The sequence below is a fragment of the Somniosus microcephalus genome, unplaced genomic scaffold (genome assembly GCF_052327205.1).
Source record: "Somniosus microcephalus isolate GS21.2 unplaced genomic scaffold, FLI_Smic_1.0 unresolved_chr1, whole genome shotgun sequence".
NCBI classification, from domain to species: Eukaryota; Metazoa; Chordata; class Chondrichthyes; order Squaliformes; family Somniosidae; genus Somniosus; species Somniosus microcephalus.
In genome coordinates, this window is record NW_028225179.1 from 160,840,206 (window position 1) to 160,864,511 (window position 24,306).

At 57.1% G+C, this 24,306-nt stretch overlaps 2 protein-coding genes across 3 annotated transcripts in view; one reads left to right on the plus strand and one right to left on the minus strand.

Moving 5' to 3' along the window:
* Window positions 1-11,116, minus strand: part of LOC147096402 (zinc-binding protein A33-like) — a 92,938-nt gene extending 81,822 nt beyond the window's left edge. The window contains exons 1-7 of one of the 2 annotated variants that reach the window (XM_085975148.1): window positions 10,252-11,116; window positions 9,678-9,773; window positions 9,351-9,584; window positions 5,801-5,823; window positions 5,586-5,701; window positions 4,205-4,386; window positions 2,953-3,108 (exon numbers count right to left, since the gene is read on the minus strand). In XM_085975148.1, the coding sequence (XP_085831274.1) occupies window positions 2,953-3,108; window positions 4,205-4,386; window positions 5,586-5,701; window positions 5,801-5,823; window positions 9,351-9,584; window positions 9,678-9,773; window positions 10,252-10,653 (1,209 nt within the window). In that variant the 5' untranslated portion in view covers window positions 10,654-11,116. The remainder of the gene's footprint in view (window positions 1-2,952; window positions 3,109-4,204; window positions 4,387-5,585; window positions 5,702-5,800; window positions 5,824-9,350; window positions 9,585-9,677; window positions 9,774-10,251) is intronic. The other variant, XM_085975149.1, reaches the window with a different exon arrangement.
* The window catches only part of LOC147096401 (zinc-binding protein A33-like), a 438,937-nt gene that overhangs the window by 180,276 nt on the left and 234,355 nt on the right, over window positions 1-24,306 (plus strand). The window lies entirely within an intron of this gene.

Sequence of the window (24,306 nt, forward strand, 5' to 3'; positions counted from 1 at the left end):
TTACTTTATAGTTTTAACATCAGACAGTATAAGAAGATTACAGGTCAATGACATAAATTAGACATTTGCATACATTAGAATGAATCTAGACATAATAAACATACATTCTCCATTTACATGGATTCAAAGGAGAATCTGTCCCTGTGTCCAAATTCGAGTGCACTCTTTCGTTGGCGCGCTTAAGTTGGAGCTCATGGTATGTATAATGTCTGCAAGACTTACGACTCCGAGCCCCTTCGTTGAATTTTCTTCACGATCACTGAATCCCACTTTGAGTTCTGGATGCAGAGCTCACAGCAGCAGCTGGAGTTGGTGACTCTCTCTCTCTCTCTCTCTCTCTCTCTCTGCAGCTTTTCCAAGTAGATCCCCATCAGCACGAGGCAAGCAGCTCTCCCCAGACCTCTGCCTTGCAGATCTGGGTTCAGGCGACGATCCCCCGGTACTGGTGACTTGCAGCCAGCCAGTTCAGGATGCAGTGCTACTAATACGAAGGGTATTGGCCGAGTTTGGAAGCCCGGGACGGGATGCGGCAGCCATTTGCCTCCTGAGCCCTCTTTTCAGAACTTCTGCCCTCTTCTCTTCCAGTCGCTCCCTTATCCCGCTCGAAAACCCCGACTCCACCCCTTCCTCCTGGGGTTTCTGCCTGGAGACTGCGCAGCCTCACTGTCTGCAACAGTTGATACTGGTGCAGAATTATGGAAAGTCTGCTCTTAGTCACATTGTGTCCTTAAAAGTTCTTGCCGTACCTTCACATGGGCAACTTTAACCCAGGGATTATAACAATGATAATACAGTGTCTAAGTTAAAGATTGATAACCATACTTAGCGTACATAACATTTCCAGTGGGTATTACATAAAGTTGAACACCTTGCTCCCTGGCCTCTACTAAAGGTGCGAGATTTTCAGGGCTGCGTATAGAGACGCCGCTATTCCTGGCCAGAATGGAGATGGTTAGGTGATTCCCCCGGCAATCTCACATGCTGTAAGTGACTGGGATTGATTTTAAGCACATGATCCCTTTAGCCTTAAGAAATATATCTAACTCTTTCTTGAATATATTTAATGAATTGGCCTCTACTGCCTTCTGTGGTAGAGAATTCCACAGGTTCACCACTCCCTGAGTGAAGAAATTCCTCCTCATTTCTGTCCTAAATGGCTTACCCCTTATCCTTAGACTGTGACCCCTGGTTCTGGATTCCCCGGCCATCGGGAACATCCTTCCTGCATCTAGTCTGTCTAGTCCTGTTAGAATTTTATAAGTTTCAATGAGATCCCCTCTCATTCTTCTAAACTCCAGCGAATATAAGCCCAATCGACCCAATCTCTCCTCATACGTCATTCCTGCCATCCCAGGTATCAGCCTGGTGAATCTTCACTGTACTCTCTCCATGGCAAGAACATCCTTCCTCAGATAAAGCGACCAAAACCGCACACAATACTCAAGATGTGGTCTCACCAAGGCCCTGTACATCCTTGTTCCTGTACTCGAACCCTCTCGCTACGAAAGCCAACATACCATTTGCCTTCTTAACCGCCTGCTGCATCTGCATGCTTACCTTCAGCGACTGGTGCACAAGGACACCCAGGTCTCGTTGCACTTCCCCTTCTCCCAATCTATTGCCATTCAGATAATAATCTGCCTTCCTGTTTTTGACACCAAAGTGGATAACCACACATTTATCCACGTTACATTGCATCTGCCATGCTTCTGCCCAATCACCCAACGTGTTCAAATCATACTGGAGTTTCTCGGCATCCTCCTCACAGCACACACGCCCACCCAGCTTTGTGTCGTCTGCAAACTTGGAGATATTACATCTATTTCCCTCGTCTAGATCATTAATACATATTGTGAATAGCTGGGGTCCAAGGACCGATCCCTGCGGTACCCCACTAATCACTGCCTGCCTCTCGGAAAAAGACCCGTTTATTCCAACTCTCTGCTTTCTGTCTGCCAACCAGTTCTCTATCTAAGTCAATGCATTGCCCCCAATCCCATGTGCCTTAACTTTACACGCTAATCTCTTATGCGGGACCTTATCAAAAGCCTTCTGAAAGTCCAAATACACATCCACTGGTTCTACCTTATCTATTCTACCAGTTACATCCTCAAAAAATTCCAGTAGATTAGTCTAGCACCATTTACCTTTTGTAAATCCATGTTGACTTTGTCCGATCCTGTCACTGTTTTCCAAGTGCTCTGCTATTACATCTTTTATAATGGACTCTAGCATTTTCCCCACTACCAATGTCAGGCTTACCGGTCTATAATTCCCCGTTTTCTCTCTACCACCTTTTTTGAATAGTGGGGTAACATTAGCGACCCTCCAATCCATGGGTACTCTTCCAGAGTCTATAGAATTTTGGAAGATGACCAGCAATGCATCTACTATTTCTAGGGCCACTTCCTTAAGTACCCTGGGATGTAGATTATCAGGCCCTGGAGATTTATTGGCCTTCAATCCCATCAATTTCCCTAACACCATTTCCCTACAAATACTGATTTCTTTCAATTCCTCCCTCTCATTAGACCCTATGTTCCCCGACATCTCTGGGAGGTTATTTGTGTCCTCCTTTGTGAAGATAGAACCAAAGTACGTATTTAATTGGTCTGCCATTTCTTTGTTCCCCATTATTAATTCCCCTGATTCTGACTGCAAGGGACCTACGCTTGACTTCACCAATCTTTTTCTCTTCACATGACCTTGTCCACTCTCCATTCTAAACACTCCACACGCTTGAATGTTCTGATCATTTCCAGCCCCTGGGTTTTCCCATGTTTCTGATACTCCCTCCTGTTCCCTTTTGATTTCCCTTCTATCTGGTGCCCCTTTTACTTTTTCCTTCCCTCGGGTATTATTTAATTTGCCGTGTCTCGGATGGTCCCTTTGTCATGTCCTTCCCACTGGTGTTCTAGCTCACCCTAGTTCCTCTCCCCTGCCCCTCTTTACCTTTAACTTCCCAGCTGGAGTCTGTGGTTCCCTTGGTGTATCTCTGCCCGTGTTTTGATTCTCCTCTGTCTCTGGGCTCCGACGATTCTCGATGTTCTTGAGGTTTTTATTTAATTTTACAGGAGTCTTTGGAGCAGTTGCCACGAGTTTGGTCCCCTGCACCGATGAAACAAACAAATCTCACCAACAAGACATTGTCACTCGGTTGTAGCCGCCCTGACCTCAGGTGACATTTAGACCATCCATACCACCTGTGACTGAGACCGACGCCCATCAGTTTGCAGCTGGCAGGAGGCAGGGTGAAATTATGGGATGGACCTGTTAGTGACCTTTAAACCCGCAGATCGTCAGCGGGGCGGAGTTTTTCCCGCCGTCATTCGCTCCTGGATTGAAGATGGGAAAGATTCTCTCAGTGAAAGTGTGGGTGAAAGTGTGGAGATGGGACATGTTGTCCGTATTGTAAAATGACACCTATCCGCCCTCATAGTCCAGGTGCACCCCGATCTTCCGGGGCTCCACACTCGGGGTGAGGGGGGGGGTCGGTGAGAGGGAGGTGCCACAAAAATTGTCACTTCCGGTTCTCAGCCACACAATCCAGTATCCTGTCTCAGGTCTGTGGAAGTACAGTTTCTCACTTAGACACAAAATGGCTTCCTAGGCATAGAATAAGAACTCAAATGGCCGACAGCATGATTCACTGATCAGTTTCAAGGGGATGAGACAATTTAGGAATGCTACATACGTACTCCTTATCTGTGACAAACTTAACAAGGAGCCTCATTTACCAAACAAATAGCCAAGGACAGGATAAGGTAAACATCGGCCCACAGGCTCAGTTGGTACAGTGGGAGAACAGAAGGATCCCATAATAAAGGATTAATTAATCTTATCCCAAGGTATTTCTGTTCGTTATTCTAACGAAGCCTGGAATACGTTGTTCCAATAATTCGCAAGGTCTGTGCCTTTGTAATCAGGTGTGATTCAATACTATGTCATGTGGCATAGAAAGCTTGGTTTGTTTCTGTACTGTATCAATATGTTACAAATTCTGTATTACTTTGAAGAGGTCTGATGTAGCCTTTGACTACACAACCCTTCCCTTGCAAGCAAATAAAGCCTGTCTTTAACGATACTTCGTGTTTAAAGAGTCTTACTCGGGAGTCGAGACTTCGACAGGTCTCAGGTCGATTCTCCCTTTCCTCCCGGCAGACTCTCGGGTCACTCCCACAGCCCACTCAGTCTTGTTACCCACCTCCACGTAGTGTCTCCCTGATGTGAATCCCTCCGATCCCAGGACACAGGGCCAGGAATCAAACCTCTCCGGGGTGTCAGGGAGCGGCTGCCGTTTGTCTCCGAGTCTCACACTGGTCCGGTCCTCAGACAGGATGAGCCGGGGATTCGCTGTGTTCGGATCCAGAGTCAGAGAGGCTGGAGCTGGGGGAAAGTTAAAATAACACAGTCAGTGATTTAGTTTCTCGCTGTGATTTATTCAAACTCTTTCCTACTTAAAGTGACCACTCGGGCTCTGGGTTGTGTTCATGGAATCTGCTGTCACTCCAGGGTTTATGACCGGTCGATTTCGGCCTTTTCGGACCCGACTCAGCGCTGCAGCGGAAGCAGCGCCCGGAGAGAACGCTGAGGACCACAAGAAATAGTCCTCGGTTCTAATCTACAAATTCGGGGTGAGTAATGGCACCGATCGTGCCTGGCTTGCAGCAGAGCTCACATAAGACCCAGCAGGGGTGGGGAGAAGAGGCCGCCATGGGGTGAAGAGACGGGGGTGAGGTGCGGTGGGGAAGGAAGGCAGCAGGGTGGGGGAGATGGGAGACGTTGGGTAGACGGCAGAGGGGTGTAGACGGCAAGGGTGGGTGTAGACGGCAAGGGTGGGTGTAGACGGCAAGGGTGGGTGTAGACGGCGGGCGCTGGAGGCCTGTGGGGGGGGGGGGGGTGCAGACGGTGGAGGTGGGGGAGTCGGTTGGGGGAGTCGGTAGCGGGAGGAGATGGCGGGGAGACAGACCGGCAAGAGGGGAAGAGTCACAGTGGGGTGAACGAGAGAGCGCGGGTGGGGGAAGAGTTAAATCAAGGGAGGTAATAGCGGGGGGTGGCGGGGTAGGAAAGGATGTCTGGGGGTGAGGAGGAGACAGGGGGCGGAGGAGCCTTTAAAATGCATAAGGAATCGGTGAGAGAAACTCGAGGGGAGCGCAAAACGTGCGCTATCACATTGTCCGTCGATTATACGCTATCGGGCAGTGCCTATAAATGGAAAAATGGGGGAAGAATAAATAATTCAAGGGGGAAACTAGAAAAGTGGGAGCAAGAGTATAAAGAAGTTGAGGAGGAAGCTGCGGCCCACATCAGGAGTTGACCAACAGCCTGACCAGGAATACAAGCAAAACTGGAACAACCAGGCAACCCCCAAACTCAGAGACCCCAGCACCCACAGAGCAGGAATCCACCTTCTGCTGGAACCTACACCAGGCACAGTCCAGGACAGAGGATTCTTCCTGAAGCAAGCCCATCGATCCCGTGGATTAACAACTGACAATGTGATCATTTAATCCACGATCTGGGAGCCCGTTCAGTCTCTGCTCATCTGGGTTTATAAATCAGGAAAAGGAATATAAGAGATTTACCGGGGTTAATGGCGTCTATCATTTCTCTCCACGCTGTGTACTGTAAAGGGCCGATGAACTTTCCGATAGACAGGGCGCCATCTGCTACTGACAGTACTTTATATTCCTCACTACTCCTGTAAACAGTGAACAGTTGATGTTATAAATTGTCCATGAACAATTTTCTGAGTTATTTTCCCAAACTGTGCAGAGTTTCAGTAAAGAGCATGTCCTACCTCCTCTTCCGACAAGCTTCCTCCTGAAATAAATAAAACACAATCTGAGTTGACGGAGACTGAGCGTCTGTATCCGGACAGCGGAAATGACACCCAGATTGTTACAAGCTGCTGATAATCTGAATTCTCACTGCTGCCGACACACAGATAGAAAGAGGAAATAACCGCTCTATTTGATATATATCAATGACCTGGACTTGTGAATACAAGGCATAATTGACAACTTTGCAGCAGACACAAAACTTGGCAATGTAGTAAACATTGAGGAGGATCGCGGCAGACTGCAGGAGGACAGAGACAGACCGGTGAAATTTAACGCAGAGAAGTGTGACGTGCTGGATTTTGTTAGGAAGAACGAGGAGAGGAAACACAAACTGACGGACAGAATTTTAAAGGCGGTGCAGGAACAGAGAGACCCGCGGGATCACTTACACAAATTGTTTACGGTGGCAGGACAAGTTTATAAAGCTGTTAAAGGAGCAAATGGGATCATTGGCTTTATAAATCTTGGCACAGAGTAGAAAAGCAGAGGTTCTGCCAACCCTTTATAACGCACTGGTTAGGCCTCAGCTGGCGTATGGTATCCAGTTCTGGGCACCACACTTTAAGGAGGATGTCAAGCCCTTGGAGAGGGTGCAGAAGAGATTCACCAGAATGGTACCAGGAATGAGGGACTTCAATTATGTTGTGAGACTAGAGATGGTGGGATTATTCTCCTTAGAGCAGAGAAGGTTCAGGGAAGATTTAATACAGGTGCTCAAAATGATAAGAGGCTTTTATAGAGTAAATCGGGAGAACCTGTTTCCACTGAGAGCTCAGTCCTAATCAGAGGACACAGATTAACATAATTGGCAAAAAACCAGAGACGACCCGGGGAAACACTCTGTTACACAGCGAGTTGTCGTGATCTGGAATGCACGACTGCAAAGGGTGGTGGAAGCAGATTCAATAATAACTTTCAACAGGGAATTGGGTAAATACTTGAAAAGGAGAAACAATTCTGGGCTATGGGGAAAGACCAGGTGAATGAGATTAATAGGTCAACTCTTTCAAAGGGCCGACACCAACACGATGGGCCGAATGGCCTCCTTCTGTGCTGTGGGGTTCTATGATTGTAAGTAGTTGAAAAGCCTGATTTGTGTGTCAGATACTGGAACTCAACATCAGTGTCACTCACAGACACAGTGACTCTCACACCCACCGCACCAGACACACCCACCCACACACCCACTAATTTTAACTGTAACTCGATTCCAACGTGCGTTCTCGGTGAATATTAAACTTGGGTAACACAGAAATAATTACAAACGTGCTGTCAAGATCACGGCAAGCCATTTCCGACAGTGTGGGAGCCGGTTAGTTCGGTGACAACAGTAGAACTGCCCCGGAATAGACAAAACAATCGGTTTAAATCAGTTTCGCATTTTCAGAAACTGCTGCATTTATTTCAAAGTTATCATAGAATAATAAAATCATAGAATAGCACAGCACAGAAGGAGGCCATGCAGCCCATCTCGACTGTGCCGGCTCTTTGAAAGAGCGGTCCAATTTATTCCCACCCCCCAGCTTTTCCCCATAACCCTGAAAATGAGTCTCTTCAAGTACATGTCCCATTGCCTTTTGAAAGTTCCTGTGGAATCTGCTTCCTCCAGCCGGTCAGGTCGTGTGTCCCAGATCTTAACAACTCTCCGTCTGTAAACATTTCTCCTCATTTCACCTCGAGTTCTTTTACCAGTTATTTTAAATCTATGACCTCTGGTTACTGACCCAATCGCCAGAGGAAACAGTATCTTCCTTATTTGCTCCATCAATTTTGAAAACCTCAATTAGGTCTCCCCTTAACCTTCTCTGCTCTAATTTGAACAATCCCAGCTTAGAGTCATAGAGTTATACAGCACGGATAGAGGCCCTTCGGCCCATCGTGTCCGCGCCAGCCATCACGCCCTGTCTAATCTAATCCCATATTCCAGCATTTGGTCCGTAGCCTTGTATGCTATGGCATTTCAAGTGCTCATCCAAATGCGTCTTAAATGTTGTGAGGGTTCCAGCCTCCACAACCCTTCCGGGCAGTGAGTTCCAGACTCCAACCACCCTCTGGGTGAAAAAGTTCTTTCTCAAATCCCCTCTAAACCTCCCGCCCTTTACCTTGAATCTATGCCCCCTAGTTATTGACCCTTCTACTAAGGGAAAAAGCTCCTTAGTATCCATCCTATCTATGCCCCTCATAATTTTGTACACCTCAATCATGTCCCCCCTCAGCCTCCTCTGCTCCAAGGAAAACAAACCCAATCTGCCCAGTCTCTCTTCATAGCTGAAGCGTTCCAGCCCTGGTAGCATCCTGGTGAATCTCCTCTGCACCCTCTCCAAAGCTATCACATCCTTCCTGTAGTGTGGCGACCAGAACTGCACACAGTATTCCAGCTGTGGCCTAACCAGTGTTTTATACAGCTCCATCATAACCTCCTTGCTCTTATATTCTATGCCTCGGCTAATGAAGGCAAGTATCCCATATGCCTTTTTTACCACCTTATCCACCTGTTCCGCCGCCTTCAGGGATCTGTGTACTTGCACACCCAGATCCCTCTGACCCTCTGTCTTGCCTAGGGTCTTACCATTCATTGTGTATTCCCTTGCCTTGTTAGTCCCCCCAAAGTGCATCACCTCGCACTTTTCCGGGTTAAATTCCATTTGCCACTGTTCCACCCATCTGACCAACCCATCGATATCGTCCTGCAGACTGAGACTACCCTCCTCGCTATTTACCACCCTACCAATTTTTGTATCATCCGCGAACTTACTGATCATACCTTTTACATTCATATCCAAGTCATTAATGTAGACCACAAACAGCAAGGGACCCAGCACCGATCCCTGTGGTACCCCACTGGCCACAGGCTTCCAGTCACAAAAACAACCTTCGACCATCACCCTCTGCCTTCTGCCACTAAGCCAGTTTTGTATCCAACGTGCCAAGGCACCCTGGATTCCATGGGCTCTTACCTTCTTGACCAGTCTCCTGTGCGGGACTTTATCGAAGGCCTTACTGAAATCCATGTATACCACATCCACTGCGTTACCCTCATCCACACACCTAGTCACCCCCTCAAAAAATTCAATCAAATTAGTCAGACATGATCTTCCCTTGACAAAGCCATGTTGACTATCCCTGATTAATCCTTGCCTCTCCAAGTGGAGACTGATTTTGTCCCTCAGAATTTTCTCCAATCTCTCCACATAACTGAAGTATCTCATCCCTGGTATCGTCCTGGTGAACCTCCTTTGTACCATCTTCAAGGCCTTGACATCTTTCCTAAAGTGTGGTGCCCAGAAGTGAACACAATCCTCCAGCTGAGGCCTAACCAGTGATTTCTAAAAGTTTAGCATGGCTTCCTTCTTTTTGAATTCAATGCCCCCATTTACAAAGCCAAGTGTCCCATATGCTTTCTTAACCATCTTCTCAACTTAGCATCCCCACCTCCAATTATGTGTTCGTCGGTTATTTTGTGACTGTGTGAAGGTTCACTGAACTGACCCGCAATATAATCCTCACCATCAGAAATGTCAGCCCGTCTTTTTCCTCCATCTGTTTCTGCAACTTTGAGAGTTTCTCCTGAATAGAATTTAAATTATCATGAATTTCTCGAAGGTTTTTCTCCATTGTTTCTAGAATCTCCCCCTCTTGTTCCCTGAGATCTCTCATCAAATGCTGCTCTTTCTCACTGAGAATCTGGTGCATTTTAGCAAACTCGGATGTGATGCGGGTCTGCAGACTGCTCGACTGTTCCTACCAAATGAAATGTGAAACATAATTAATGTACCGCGATAAAAGGAACAAAACTAACCGAGATCCCAGAACATCAGCGCAGGGAGACCTTACCCTAACTGCGGAAATCTGCTGTTTCTGTTTTAATTCCATTTCCAGAACCGCCGATTTCTTCTCTGTGAGAGAATCTAAGGAAGATTTCAGCTGACCCTGGGATTGGGAGAGAAAAATCACAGAATAAAAGTGTTAGACCATGAAAATGTGACAAAATAATCAGGTGATCAAATCTGTTCCCTTTCAGAAGGTTGTGGGTTCAGCCCAGAAATCTAGGCTGACAATCCAGTGCAGTGCTGAGGGAGCGCTGCACTGTCCGAGGCCCCGCCTGCTCTCTCAGGTTGATGTAAAAGATCCCAAGGCACTATTTCGAAGAAGAGCAGGGGGGAGTTATCCCCAGTGTCCTGGCCAATATTTATCCCTCAGTCAACGTCACAAAAACAGATTATCTGGTTATTATCACGTTGCTGTTTATGGGAGCTTGCTGTGCGCAAATTGGCTGCCGTGTTTCCCACATTACAACAGTGACTGATCTTCAAATAGTACTTCATTGGCTGTAAAGCACTTTGAAACGTTCGTTGGCCGTGAAAGGCGCGATATAAATGCAAATCTTTCTTTCTTCATGCTTTCTTACCTTGTAGATTCCAACAGCTTGTTTAATGGGCATGGGCCGGTGCTCTGTGTGTTCCCGCGCATCTATACAAATCACACAGATCAGTTTCATGTCAGTTTCACAAAACAGCTTCAGTTCTTCTTCACAGTGAAGTTTACTTTCCTTCTCTTTCGGATTCAGCTTTAATTTTCGAGCTTTCTCGGCCAGACTCGCTAAGGCCGGATTTACCCTGAGGTTTCTTCCCGGAAACTCCTCTCGACATTCCGGGCAGGAGTTCCTCCGCTTCTTCGCCCAGCACCGTGTGATACAGGAGCGGCAGAAGTTGTGGCCACACTCCAGTATTACCGGGTCGGTGAAGAAATCCAGACAGACCTGACACTTTAAATCCTGGGTCCAACCCTCCGCCTGCTGTCTGCAGGCCATGGTCACTTTCAGTGCTGGGTCCAACCCTCCGCCTGCTGTCTGCAGGCCATGGTCACTTTCAGTGCTGGGTCCAACCCTCCGCCTGCTGTCTGCAGGCCATGGTCACTTTCAGTGCTGGGTCCAACCCTCCGCCTGCTGTCTGCAGGCCATGGTCACTTTCAGTGCTGGGTCCAACCCTCCGCCTGCTGTCTGCAGGCCATGGTCACTTTCAGTGCTGGGTCCAACCCTCCGCCTGCTGTCTGCAGGCCATGGTCACTTTCAGCACTTCCTGGTTTCACCTTTCTGTGGGCGGAGCCTCCCCGGTTCCCAGGCACCGCTCACTCCTCCATCCCTCCAGCTGCTATTCTGCAGGAAATCAAATCGCAGCAACAAAGGGAAGAAGCAGTCTCTGACATTTTAGGGTGCACCCAGCATCAGACTGGGACAAATGGGCATTTTACTAAGGCTGGGAATCTGGAGAGGGGAAAAGGAGGAGTAACAGAGAAACATAGATTAGGAGCAGGAGTCGGCCATTGGGGAGATTGCTGGACTACAACTCCCAGCAGGCACTGCCGGCCATTGGGGAGATTGCTGGACTACAACTCCCAGCAGGCACTGCCGGCCATTGGGGAGATTGCTGGACTACAACTCCCAGCAGGCACTGCCGGCCATTGGGGAGATTGCTGGAGCTACAACTCCCAGCAGGCACTGCCGGCCATTGGGGAGATTGCTGGACTACAACTCCCAGCAGGCACTGCGGCCATTGGGGAGATTGCTGGACTACAACTCCCAGCAGGCACTGCCGGCCATTGGGGAGATTGCTGGACTACAACTCCCAGCAGGCACTGCCGGCCATTGGGAGATTGCTGGACTACAACTCCCAGCAGGCACTGCCGGCCATTGGGGAAGATTGCTGGACTACAACTCCCAGCAGGCACTGCCGGCCATTGGGGAGATTGCTGGACTACAACTCCCAGCAGGCACTGCCGGCCATTGGGGAAGATTGCTGGACTACAACTCCCAGCAGGCACTGCCGGCCATTGGGGAGATTGCTGGACTACAACTCCCAGCAGGCACTGCCGGCCATTGGGGAGATTGCTGGACTACAACTCCCAGCAGGCACTGCCGGCCATTGGGGAGATTGCTGGACTACAACTCCCAGCAGGCACTGCCGGCCATTGGGGAAGATTGCTGGACTACAACTCCCAGCAGGCACTGCCGGCCATTGGGGAGATTGCTGGACTACAACTCCCAGCAGGCACTGCCGGCCATTGGGGAGATTGCTGGACTACAACTCCCAGCAGGCACTGCCGGCCATTGGGGAGATTGCTGGACTACAACTCCCAGCAGGCACTGCCGGCCATTGGGGAGATTGCTGGACTACAACTCCCAGCAGGCACTGCCGGCCATTGGGGAGATTGCTGGACTACAACTCCCAGCAGGCACTGCCGGCCATTGGGGAGATTGCTGGACTACAACTCCCAGCAGGCACTGCCGGCCATTGGGGAGATTGCTGGACTACAACTCCCAGCAGGCACTGCCGGCCATTGGGGAGATTGCTGGACTACAACTCCCAGCAGGCACTGCCGGCCATTGGGGAGATTGCTGGACTACAACTCCCAGCAGGCACTGCCGGCCATTGGGGAGATTGCTGGACTACAACTCCCAGCAGGCACTGCCGGCCATTGGGGAGATTGCTGGACTACAACTCGCCAGCAGGCACTGCCGGCCATTGGGGAGATTGCTGGACTACAACTCCCAGCAGGCACTGCCGGCCATTGGGGAGATTGCTGGACTACAACTCCCAGCAGGCACTGCCGGCCATTGGGGAGATTGCTGGACTACAACTCCCAGCAGGCACTGCCGGCCATTGGGGAGATTGCTGGACTACAACTCCCAGCAGGCACTGCCGGCCATTGGGGCGATTGCTGGACTACAACTCCCAGCAGGCACTGCCGGCCATTGGGGAGATTGCTGGACTACAACTCCCAGCAGGCACTGCCGGCCATTGGGGAGATTGCTGGACTACAACTCCCAGCAGGCACTGCCGGCCATTGGGGAGATTGCTGGACTACAACTCACAGCAGGCACTGCCGGCCATTGGGGAGATTGCTGGACTACAACTCCAGCAGGCACTGCCGGCCATTGGGAAGATTGCTGGACTACAACTCCCCAGCAGGCACTGCCGGCCATTGGGGAGATTGCTGGACTACAAACTCCCAGCAGGCACTGCCGGCCATTGGGGAGATTGCTGGACTACAACTCCCAGCAGGCACTGCCGGCCATTGGGGAAGATTGCTGGACTACAACTCCCAGCAGGCACTGCCGGCCATTGGGGAGATTGCTGGACTACAACTCCCAGCAGGCACTGCCAGCCCGGCGCCTGCGCACATGCCGCCTCCCCAGCCCCGCCCCCCGTTTCCCGGACAGTTTCGGGCCTGGGCTTCGGAGAGAACAGGCCAACCTGAGTAAATATTGCCCCCACCCTGAGCGACTGTCCACAGGCACCTCACAGCAGGAGACACCTCGCCCGCTCACAGCGACAAACATTGACGCCCTTAAAATATAAATATTTAAACCCAACCGGCCAGTTCCCAGCGCGAGGCTCATTCAAATCATCGCCGCAAACCCCGCCTCCCGGCGGCGCTGATTGGCCAGTGGCGGCCCGGTGAGGAGTCCCGGGGAAGCGGATAGATTGTCCGGAGCGCCTGTCACTCAGAGCGAGGGGGCGGTCTCCGTGGAGGAAGCGGATTGGCCGGAGCGCCTGTCACTCAGAGTGAGGTTGCGGGTTTCCGGGGTGGGACTCTCCCTGGGGATGCGGATTGGCCGGGCGCCTGTCACTCAGAGTGAAGGGGCGGGTTCCCGGGGTGGGGCACGCTCGGGGGAAGTGGATTGGTCGGAGGAGGACTGGGGTAAGGAGGAGAGGGGGACTGGGGTAAGAAGGAGGAGGAGGGGACTGGGGTAAGGAGGAGAGGAGGAGGAGGAGAGAGAGGGTGGACTGGGTAAGGAGGAGAGGAGAGGGGGAGGGTGGGACTGGAGGTAAGGAGGAGGAGGAGAGGGGGGTGGTGGGACTGGGTAAGGAGGAGGAGGAGAGGGGGGGGTGGGACTGGGGTAAGGAGGAGGAGGGGGGGGGACTGAGGTAAGGAGGAGGAGGAGGGGGAGGGGGGGGGACTTGGGGTAAGGAGGAGGAGGAGGGGGAGGGGGGGGGGACTGGGGTAAGGAGGAGGAGGGAGGGAGGGGGGGGGACTGGGGTAAGGAGGAGGAGGGAGGAGGGGGGGGGACTGGGGTAAGGAGGAGGAGGGAGGGGGGGGACTGGGGTAAGGAGGAGGAGGGAGGGGGGGGACTGGGGTAAGGAGGAGGAGGGAGGGGGGGACTGGGGTAAGGAGGAGGAGGGAGGGGTGGGACTGGGGTAAGGAGGAGGAGGAGAGGGGGGGGGGGTGGGACTGGGGTAAGGAGGAGGAGGGGGAGGGGGGGACTGGGGTAAGGAGGAGGAGGAGGGGGAGGGGGGGGACTGGGGTAAGGAGGAGGAGGGGGAGGGGGGGGACTGGGGTAAGGAGGAGGAGGGGGAGGGGGGGGACTGGGGTAAGGAGGAGGAGGAGGAGGGGGAGGGGGGGGACTGGGGTAAGGAGGAGGAGGAGGGAGGGGGGGGGGACTGGGGTAAGGAGGAGGAGGGAGGGAGGGGGGGACTGGGGTAAGGAGGAGGAGGGAGGAGGGGGGGGGGACTGGGGTAAGGAGGAGGAGGGAGGGGGGGGGACTGGGGTAAGGAGGAGGAGGGAGGGGGGGGGACTGGGGTAAGGAGGAGGAGGGAGGGGGGGACTGGGGTAAGGAGGAGGAGGAGGGAGGGGGGGGGGACTGGGGTAAGGAGGAGGAGGAGGGAGGACTGGGGTAAGGAGGAGGAGGGGGGGGGACTGGGGTAAGGAGGAGGAGGGAGGGGGGGGACTGGGGTAAGGAGGAGGAGGGAGGGGGGGGGACTGGGGTAAGGAGGAGGAGGGAGGGGGGGGACTGGGGTAAGGAGGAGGGGAGGGGGACTGGGGTAAGGAGGAGGGGGGGGGACTGGGGTAAGGAGGAGGGGGGGGACTGGGGTAAGGAGGAGGGGGGGACTGGGGTAAGGAGGAGGAGGGGGGGGACTGGGGTAAGGAGGAGGGGGGGGGACTGGGGTAAGGAGGAGGGGGGGGGACTGGGGTAAGGAGGATGGGGGGGGACTGGGGTAAGGAGGAGGGGGGGACTGGGGTAAGGAGGAGGGGGGGGACTGGGGTAAGGAGGAGGGGGGGGGACTGGGGTAAGGAGGAGGGGGGGGGACTGGGGTAAGGAGGAGGGGGGGGACTGGGGTAAGGAGGAGGAGGGGGGGGACTGGGGTAAGGAGGAGGGGGGGGACTGGGGTAAGGAGGAGGGGGGGGGACTGGGGTAAGGAGGAGGGGGGGGACTGGGGTAAGGAGGAGGGGGGGACTGGGGTAAGGAGGGGGGGGGACTGGGGTAAGGAGGGGGGGGACTGGGGTAAGGAGGGGGGGGACTGGGGTAAGGAGGGGGGGGGACTGGGGTAAGGAGGGGGGGAGGGACTGGGGTAAGGAGGAGGGGGGGGGACTGGGGTAAGGAGGAGGGGGGGGGACTGGGGTAAGGAGGAGGGGGGGGACTGGGGTAAGGAGGGGGGGGACTGGGGTAAGGAGGAGGGGGGGGACTGGGGTAAGGAGGAGGGGGGGGACTGGGGTAAGGAGGAGGGGGGGGACTGGGGTAAGTAGGAGGGGGGGACTGGGGTAAGGAGGAGGGGGGGGGACTGGGGTAAGGAGGAGGAGGGGGGGACTGGGGTAAGGAGGAGGAGGGGGGGACTGGGGTAAGGAGGAGGGGGGGGACTGGGGTAAGGAGGAGGAGGGGGGGACTGGGGTAAGGAGGAGGGGGGACTGGGGTAAGGAGGGGGGGACTGGGGTAAGGAGGGGGGGGACTGGGGTAAGGAGGAGGAGGGGGGGGACTGGGGTAAGGAGGAGGGGGGGGGGACTGGGGTAAGGAGGAGGGGGGGGACTGGGGTAAGGAGGAGGGGGGGGGGACTGGGGTAAGGAGGAGGGGGGGGACTGGGGTAAGTAGGAGGGGGTGGACTGGGGTAAGGAGGAGGGGGGGGGACTGGGGTAAGGAGGAGGAGGGGGGGACTGGGGTAAGGAGGAGGGGGGGGGACTGGGGTAAGGAGGAGGAGGGGGGGGACTGGTGTAAGGAGGAGGGGGGGGACTGGGGTAAGGAGGAGGGGGGGACTGGGGTAAGGAGGAGGAGGGGGGGGACTGGTGTAAGGAGGAGGGGGGGGACTGGGGTAAGGAGGAGGGGGGGACTGGGGTAAGGAGGAGGGGGGGACTGGGGTAAGGAGGGGGGGGACTGGGGTAAGGAGGGGGGGGACTGGGGTAAGGAGGAGAAGGGGGGGGACTGGGGTAAGGAGGAGGGGGGGACTGGGGTGAGGGGGGGGACTGGGGTAAGGAGGAGGGGGGGGACTGGGGTAAGGAGGAGGGGGGGACTGGGGTAAGGAGGAGGGGGGGGACTGGGGTAAGGAGGAGGGGGGGACTGGGGTAAGGAGGAGGGGGGGTGACTGGGGTAAGGAGGAGGGGGGGGACTGGGGTAAGGAGGAGGGGGGGACTGGGGTAAGGAGGAGGGGGGGACTGGGGTAAGGAGGGGGGGAACTGGGGTAAGGAGGAGGGGGGGGGACTGGGGTAAGGAGGGGGGGGGACTGGGGTAAGGAGGGGGGGGACTGGGGTAAGGAGGGGGGGGACTGGGGTAAGGAGGAGGGGGGGGGACTGGGGTAAGGAGGAGGGGGGGGGACTGGGGTAAGGAGGAGGGGGGGGGACTGGGGTAAGGAGGAGGGGGGGTAAGGAGGAGGGGGGGACTGGGGTAAGGAGGAGGGGGGGACTGGGGTAAGGAGGAGGGGGGGACTGGGGTAAGGAGGAGGGGGGGACTGGGGTAAGGAGGAGGGGGGGTACTGTGGTAAGGAGGAGGGGGGGGACTGGGGTGAGGAGGGGGGGGACTGGGGTAAGGAGGAGGGGGGGACTGGGGTAAGGAGGAGGGGGTGACTGGGGTAAGGAGGAGGGGGGACTGGGGTAAGGAGGAGGGGGGACTGGGGTAAGGAGGAGGGGGGGACTGGGGTAAGGAGGGGGGGACTGGGGTTAGGAGGGGGGTACTGGGGTTAGGAGGGGTGGACTGGGGTAAGGAGGAGGGGGGGACTGGGGTAAGGAGGAGGGGGGGGACTGGGGTAAGGAGGAGGGGGGGGACTGGGGTAAGGAGGAGGGGGGGGACTGGGGTAAGGAGGAGGAGGGGGGGACTGGGGTAAGGAGGAGGGGGGGACTGGGGTAAGGAGGGGGGGGGACTGGGGTAAGGAGGGGGGGGACTGGGGTAAGGAGGAGGAGGCGGGGGACTGGGGTAAGGAGGAGGGGGGGGACTGGGGTGAGGGGGGGGGACTGGGGTAAGGAGGAGGGGGGGACTGGGGTAAGGAGGAGGGGGGGGACTGGGGTAAGGAGGAGGGGGGGGTAAGGAGGAGGGGGGGGACTGGGGTAAGGAGGAGGGGGGGGACTGGGGTAAGGAGGAGGGGGGGGACTGGGGTAAGGAGGAGGGGGGGACTGGGGTAAGGAGGAGGGGGGGGACTGGGGTAAGGAGGAGGGGGGGGACTGGGGTAAGGAGGAGGGGGGACTGGGGTAAGGAGGGGGGACTGGGGTAAGGAGGAGGGGGGGGACTGGGGTAAGGAGGGGGGGACTGGGGTAAGGTGGGGGGGGACTGGGGTAAGGAGGGGGGGGACTGGGGTAAGGAGGAGGGGGGGGGACTGGGGTAAGGAGGAGGGGGGGGGACTGGGGTAAGGAGGAGGGGGGGGTAAGGAGGAGGGGGGGACTGGGGTAAGGAGGAGGGGGGGACTGGGGTAAGGAGGAGGGGGGGACTGGGGTAAGGAGGAGGGGGGGACTGGGGTAAGGAGGAGGGGGGGTACTGTGGTAAGGAGGAGGGGGGGGACTGGGGTAAGGAGGAGGGGGGGGACTGGGGTAAGGAGGAGGGGGGGACTGGGGTAAGGAGGAGGGGGGACTGGGGTAAGGAGGAGGGGGGACTGGGGTAAGGAGGGGGGGACTGGGGTTAGGAGGGGTGGACTGGGGTAAGGAGGAGGGGGGGACTGGGGTAAGGAGGAGGGGGGACTGGGGTAAGGAGGAGGGGGGACTGGGGTAAGGAGGAGGGGGGACTGGGGTAAGGAGGAGGGGGGACTGGGGTAAGGAGGAGGGGGGACTGGGGTAAGGAGGAGGGGGGGACTGGGGTAAGGAGGAGGGGGGACTGGGGTAAGGAGGAGGGGGGGTACTGGGGTAAGGAGGAGGGGGGACTGGGGTAAGGAGGAGGGGGGACTGGGGTAAGGAGGAGGGGGGTATTGGGGTAAGGAGGAGGGGGGACTGGGGTAAGGAGGAGGGGGGGACTGGGGTAAGGAGGAGGGGGGACTGGGGTAAGGAGGAGGGGGGTACTGTGGTAAGGAGGAGGGGGGGGGACTGGGGTGAGGAGGAGGGGGGACTGGGGTAAGGAGGAGGGGGGGACTGGGGTAAGGAGGGGGGGACTGGGGTTAGGAAGGGGGGTACTGGGGTTAGGAGGGGTGGACTGGGGTAAGGAGGAGGGGGGGACTGGGGTAAGGAGGAGGGGGGACTGGGGTAAGGAGGAGGGGGGACTGGGGTAAGGAGGAGGGGGGACTGGGGTAAGGAGGAGGGGGGGACTGGGGTAAGGAGGAGGGGGGACTGGGGTAAGGAGGAGGGGGGGTACTGGGGTAAGGAGGAGGGGGGTCTGGGGTAAGGAGGAGGGGGGACTGGGGTAAGGAGGAGGGGGGACTGTGGTAAGGAGGAGGGGGGTATTGGGGTAAGGAGGAGGGGGGACTGGGGTAAGGAGGAGGGGGGGACTGGGGTAAGGAGGAGGGGGGACTGGGGTAAGGAGGAGGGGGGTATTGGGGTAAGGAGGAGGGGGGACTGGGGTAAGGAGGAGGGGGGGACTGGGGTAAGGAGGAGGGGGGGACTGGGGTAAGGAGGAGGGGGGTACTGTGGTAAGGAGGAGGGGGGGACTGGGGTGAGGAGGAGGGGGGACTGGGGTAAGGAGGAGGGGGGGACTGGGGTAAGGAGGGGGGGACTGGGGTTAGGAAGGGGGGTACTGGGGTTAGGAGGGGTGGACTGGGGTAAGGAGGAGGGGGGGACTGGGGTAAGGAGGAGGGGGGACTGGGGTAAGGAGGAGGGGGGACTGGGGTAAGGAGGAGGGGGGACTGGGGTAAGGAGGAGGGGGGGACTGGGGTAAGGAGGAGGGGGGACTGGGGTAAGGAGGAGGGGGGGTACTGCGGTAAGGAGGAGGGGGGACTGGGGTAAGGAGGAGGGGGGACTGTGGTAAGGAGGAGGGGGGTATTGGGGTAAGGAGGAGGGGGGACTGGGGTAAGGAGGAGGGGGGGACTGGGGTAAGGAGGAGGGGGGGACTGTGGTAAGGAGGAGGGGGGTACTGTGGTAAGGAGGAGGGGGGGGACTGGGGTGAGGAGGGGGGGGACTGGGGTAAGGAGGATAGGGCGGACTGTGGTAAGGAGGAGGGGGGGACTGGGGTAAGGAGGAGGGGGGACTGGGGTAAGGAGGAGGGGGGACTGGGGTAAGGAGGAGGGGGGGACTGGGGTAAGGAGGGGGGACTGGGGTTAGGAGGGGGGGTACTGGGGTTAGGAGGGGTGGACTGCGGTAAGGAGGAGGGGGGGACTGGGGTAAGGAGGAGGGGGGGACTGGGGTAAGGAGGAGGGGGGACTGGGGTAAGGAGGAGGGGGGGACTGGGGTAAGGAGGAGGGGGGGTACTGGGGTAAGGAGGAGGGGGGGACTGGGGTAAGGAGGAGGGGGGACTGGGGTGAGGAGGAGGGGGGGACTGGGGTAAGGAGGAGGGGGGGACTGGGGTAAGGAGGAGGGGGGGACTGGGGTAAGGAGGAGGGGGGTTACTGTGGTAAGGAGGAGGGGGGGGTACTGGGGTGAGGAGGGGGGGGACTGGGGTAAGGAGGAGGGGGGGGACTGGGGTAAGGAGGAGGGGGGGACTGGGGTAAGGAGGAGGGGGCACTGGGGTAAGGAGGAGGGGGGACTGGGGTAAGGAGGAGGGGGGACTGGGGTAAGGAGGAGGGGGGACTGGGGTAAGGAGGAGGGGGGACTGGGGTAAGGAGGAGGGGGGACTGGGGTAAGGAGGAGGGGGGACTGGGGTAAGGAGGAGGGGGGACTGGGGTAAGGAGGAGGGGGGACTGGGGTAAGGAGGAGGGGGGACTGGGGTAAGGAGGAGGGGGGACTGGGGTAAGGAGGGGGGGACTGGGGTTAGGAGGGGGGACTGGGGTAAGGAGGAGGGGGGGACTGGGGTAAGGAGGAGGGGGGGACTGGGGTAAGGAGGAGGGCGGGTCTGGGGTAAGGAGGAGGAGGGGGCACTGGCGTAAGGAGGAGGGGGGACTGGGGTAAGGAGGAGGAGGGGGGACTGGGGTAAGGAGGAGGGGGGACTGGAGTAAGGAGGAGGGGGGACTGGGGTAAGGAGGAGGAGGGATGGGTAAGGAGGGGGGACTGAGGTAAGGAGGAGGGACAGGGGTAAGGAGGAGGGACAGGGGTAAGGAGGAGGGACTGGGGTAAGGAGGAGGGGGACTGGGGTAAGGAGGGGGACTGAGGTAAGGAGGAGGGACTGGGGTAAGGAGGAGGGTGGACTAGGGTAAGGAGGAGGGGGACTGAGGTAAGGAGGAGGGACTGGGGTAAGGAGGAGGGGGGACTAGGGTAAGGAGGAGGGTGGACTAGGGTAAGGAGGAGGGTGGACGAGGGTGAGGAGGAGGGAGACTGGGGTAAGGAGGAGGGGGACTGGGGTAAGGAGGGGGACTGAGGTAAGGAGGAGATGGGCTGGGGTAAGGAGGAGGTGTGACTGGGGTAAGGAGGGGTGACTGGGGTAAGGAGGGGTGACTGGGGTAAGGAGGGGGGACTGGGGTAAGGAGGGGTACTGGGGTAAGGAGGAGATGGGACTGGCGTAAGGAGGGGTACTGGGGTAAGGAGGAGATGGGACTGAGGTAAGGAGGGGGGACTGGGGTAAGGAGGAGGGGGGACTGGGGTAAGGAGGAGGGGGGACTGGGGTAAGGAGGAGGGGGGACTGGGGTAAGGAGGAGTGGGGACTGGGGTAAGGAGGAGGGGGGACTGGGGTAAGGAGGAGGGGGAACTGGGGTAAGGAGGAGTGGGGACTGGGGTAAGGAGAAGGGGGGACTGGGGTAAGGAGAAGGGGGGACTGGGGTAAGGAGAAGGGGGGATGGGTAAGGAGGAGGGGAGACGGGGTAAGGAGGAGGGGGACTGGTGAGGAGGGAGGACTGGGGTAAGGAGGAGGGGGCTGGGGTAAGGAGCAGAGGAGGGGACTGGGGTAAGGAGGAGGGGGAACTGGGGTAAGGAGGAGCGGGGACTGGGGTGACGGGGGACTGGGTTTAGGAGGAGGGGGACTGGGGTAAGGAGGAGGAGGGACTGGGGTAAGGAGGAGGAGGGACTGGGGTAAGGAGGAGGGGGGACGGGTAAGGAGGAGGAGGGGCTGGGGTAAGGAGGAGGAGGGACTGGGGTAAGGAGGAGGAGGGACTGGGGTAAGGAGGAGGGGGGACTGGGGTAAGGAGGGTGACTGGGGTAAGGAGGGTGACTGGGGTAAGGAGGGTGACGGGTAAGGAGGGTGACTGGGGTAAGGAGGGTGACTGGGGTAAGGAGGGGGGACTGGGGTAAGGAGGAGATGGGACTGGGGTAAGGAGGAGCGGGGACTGGGGTAAGGAGGAGCGGGGACTGGGGTAAGGAGGAGGGGGTACTGGGGTAAGGAGAAGGGGGGACTGGGGTAAGGAGGAGGGGGGACTGGGTTAAGGAGGAGGGGACTGGGGTAAGGAGCAGAGGAGGGGACTGGGGTAAGGAGCAGAGGAGGGGACTGGGGTAAGGAGGAGGGGGAACTGGGGTAAGGAGGAGGGGGAGCTGGGGTAAGGAGGAGCGGGGACTGGGGTAAGGAGGAGGGGGGACTGGGGTAAGGAGGAGGGGGGACTGGGGTAAGGAGGAGGGGTGACTCGGGTAAGGAGGAGGGGTGACTGGGGTAAGGAGGAGGGGTGTCTGGGGTAAGGAGGAGGGGGGACTGGGGTAAGGAGGAGGGGTGACTCGGGTAAGGAGGAGGGGTGACTGGGGTAAGGAGGAGGGGTGTCTGGGGTAAGGAGGAGGGGGGACTGGTGTAACGAGGAGGGAGGACGGGGTAAGGAGGAGGGGGGACTGGGGTAAGGAGGAGGGGGGACTGGGGTAAGGAGGAGGGGGGACTGGGGTTAGGAGGAGGGGGGACTGGGGTAACGAGGAGGGAGGACGGGGTAAGGAGGAGGGGGGACTGGGGTAAGGAGGAGGGGGGACTGGGGTAAGGAGGAGGGGGGACTGGGGTAAGGAGGAGGGGGGACTGGGGTAAGGAGGAGGGGGGACTGGGGTGAGGAGGGGTGTGTGGTAAACCACGTTGTTGTTGTTGTTACACACTGCTGCACCAAACACTGAACTGCAGGAGCTGCTGCACCAAACACTGAACAGCAGGAGCTGCTGCACCAAACGCTGAACAGCAGGCTGCTGCACCAAACGCTGAACAGCAGGAGCTGCTGCACCAAACGCTGAACAGCAGGAGCTGCTGCACCAAACGCTGAACAGCAGGAGCTGCTGCACCAAACACTGAACAGAGGAGCTGCACCAAACACTGAACAGCAGGAGCTGCACCAAACGCTGAACAGCAGGAGCTGCTGCACCAAACGCTGAACAGCAGGAGCTGCTGCACCAAATGCTGAACAGGCTGCTGCACCAAACACTGAACAGCAGGCTGCTGCACCAAACGCTGAACAGCAGGAGCTGCTGCACCAAACGCTGAACAGCAGGAGCTGCTGCACCAAACGCTGAACAGCAGGAGCTGCTGCACCAAACACTGAACAGCAGGAGCTGCTGCACCAAAAGCTGAACAGCAGGCTGCTGCACCAAACACTGAACATCAGGAGCTGCTGCACCAAACACTGAACAACAGGAGCTGCTGCACCAAACACTGAACAGCAGGAGCTGCACCAAACACTGAACAGCAGGAGCTGCTGCACCAAACACTGAACAGCAGGAGCTGCTGCACCAAGCAGTGAACAGCAGGAGCTGCTGCACCAAACACTGAACAGCAGGAGCTGCACCAAACACTGAACAGCAGGAGCTGCACCAAACACTGAACAGCAGGAGCTGCACCAAACGCTGAACAACAGGAGCTGCTGCACCAAACACTGAACAGCAGGAGCTGCTGCACCAAACACTGAACAGCAGGAGCTGCTGCACCAAACACTGAACAGCAGGAGCTGCACCAAACGCTGAACAGCAGGAGCTGCTGCACCAAACACTGAACAGCAGGAGCTGCTGCACCAAATGCTGAACAGCAGGAGCTGCACCAAACACTGAACAGCAGGAGCTGCTGCACCAAACACTGAACAGCAGGAGCTGCTGCACCAAATGCTGAACAGCAGGAGCTGCACCAAACACTGAACAGCAGGAGCTGCACCAAACGCTGAACAGCAGGAGCTGCTGCACCAAACGCTGAACAGCAGGAGCTGCTGCACCAAACGCTGAACAGCAGGAGCTGCACCAAACACTGAACAGCAGGAGCTGCACCAAACACTGAACAGCAGGAGCTGCACCAAACGCTGAACAGCAGGAGCTGCTGCACCAAACGCTGAACAGCAGGAGCTGCTGCACCAAACGCTGAACAGCAGGAGCTGCTGCACCAAATGCTGAACAGGAGCTGCTGCACCAAACGCTGAGCAGCAGGAGCTGCACCAAACACTGAGCAGCAGGAGCTGCACCAAACACTGAACAGCAGGAGCTGCTGCGAGCCCTCAGACCAACATGCCTGGACCTAGACCCGCAAGAAGCGGGTTCGGCTACCAAATTCGCGCATTGGCTGCGTTGCTTCGAGGCCTACCTGCAAGCCTCAACTGTGACCCTGGACGAAAACAAGTTGGAAATCCTGGCCTCAAAGGTGAGCCACCAAGTTAATACAATAATCCAGGACGCGACGACCTACGCGGCGGCTATCGATCTGCTAAAAGGGTAATACGCAAGCCCGGTAAATACGGTCTATGCCCGGCACCTCTTAAGATCCCGCAGACAGCAGCCCGGGGAATCGGTGGAGGCCTTCCTACGGGCACTACGGATACTCGGCCGAGACTGCGATTGCAAAGAAGCATCAGCCGCAGCACACACGGAGGGACTGATCCGAGATGCTTTCGTTGTGGGTCTAAGGTCCGACTACTCCTGGCAGAGACTGTTGGAAAAGGGAGAAATGGACCTGAGAAAGGCGGTGTCCTTCGCGCTCTCGCTCGACGCGGCCCACAGGAATATGGACGCCTTCTCCCCTAACCGCTCCGCAACGTGGACGCCACAACCTTGGGTCATGGGACCGCCACCTTCAACTGCTGCTGCGATGTCCAAGGCACAGAAATGTTATTTTTGTGGCCAGGCAAAACACCCCAGAGCACGCTGCCCGGCGAGAAACGCTACCTGCTCCGGCTGCGGAAAGAAAGGACACTATGTCAGCGCCTGCAAAGGTAAAACCGCTAACGCCAGCAGCGCCGCGTGCGAACCGTGGGGGCAGCCATCTTGTCCGCCATCTCGGGCTCCCCCAGCCACGTGGGGATCGGGACCATGGGCGCCGCCATTTTGT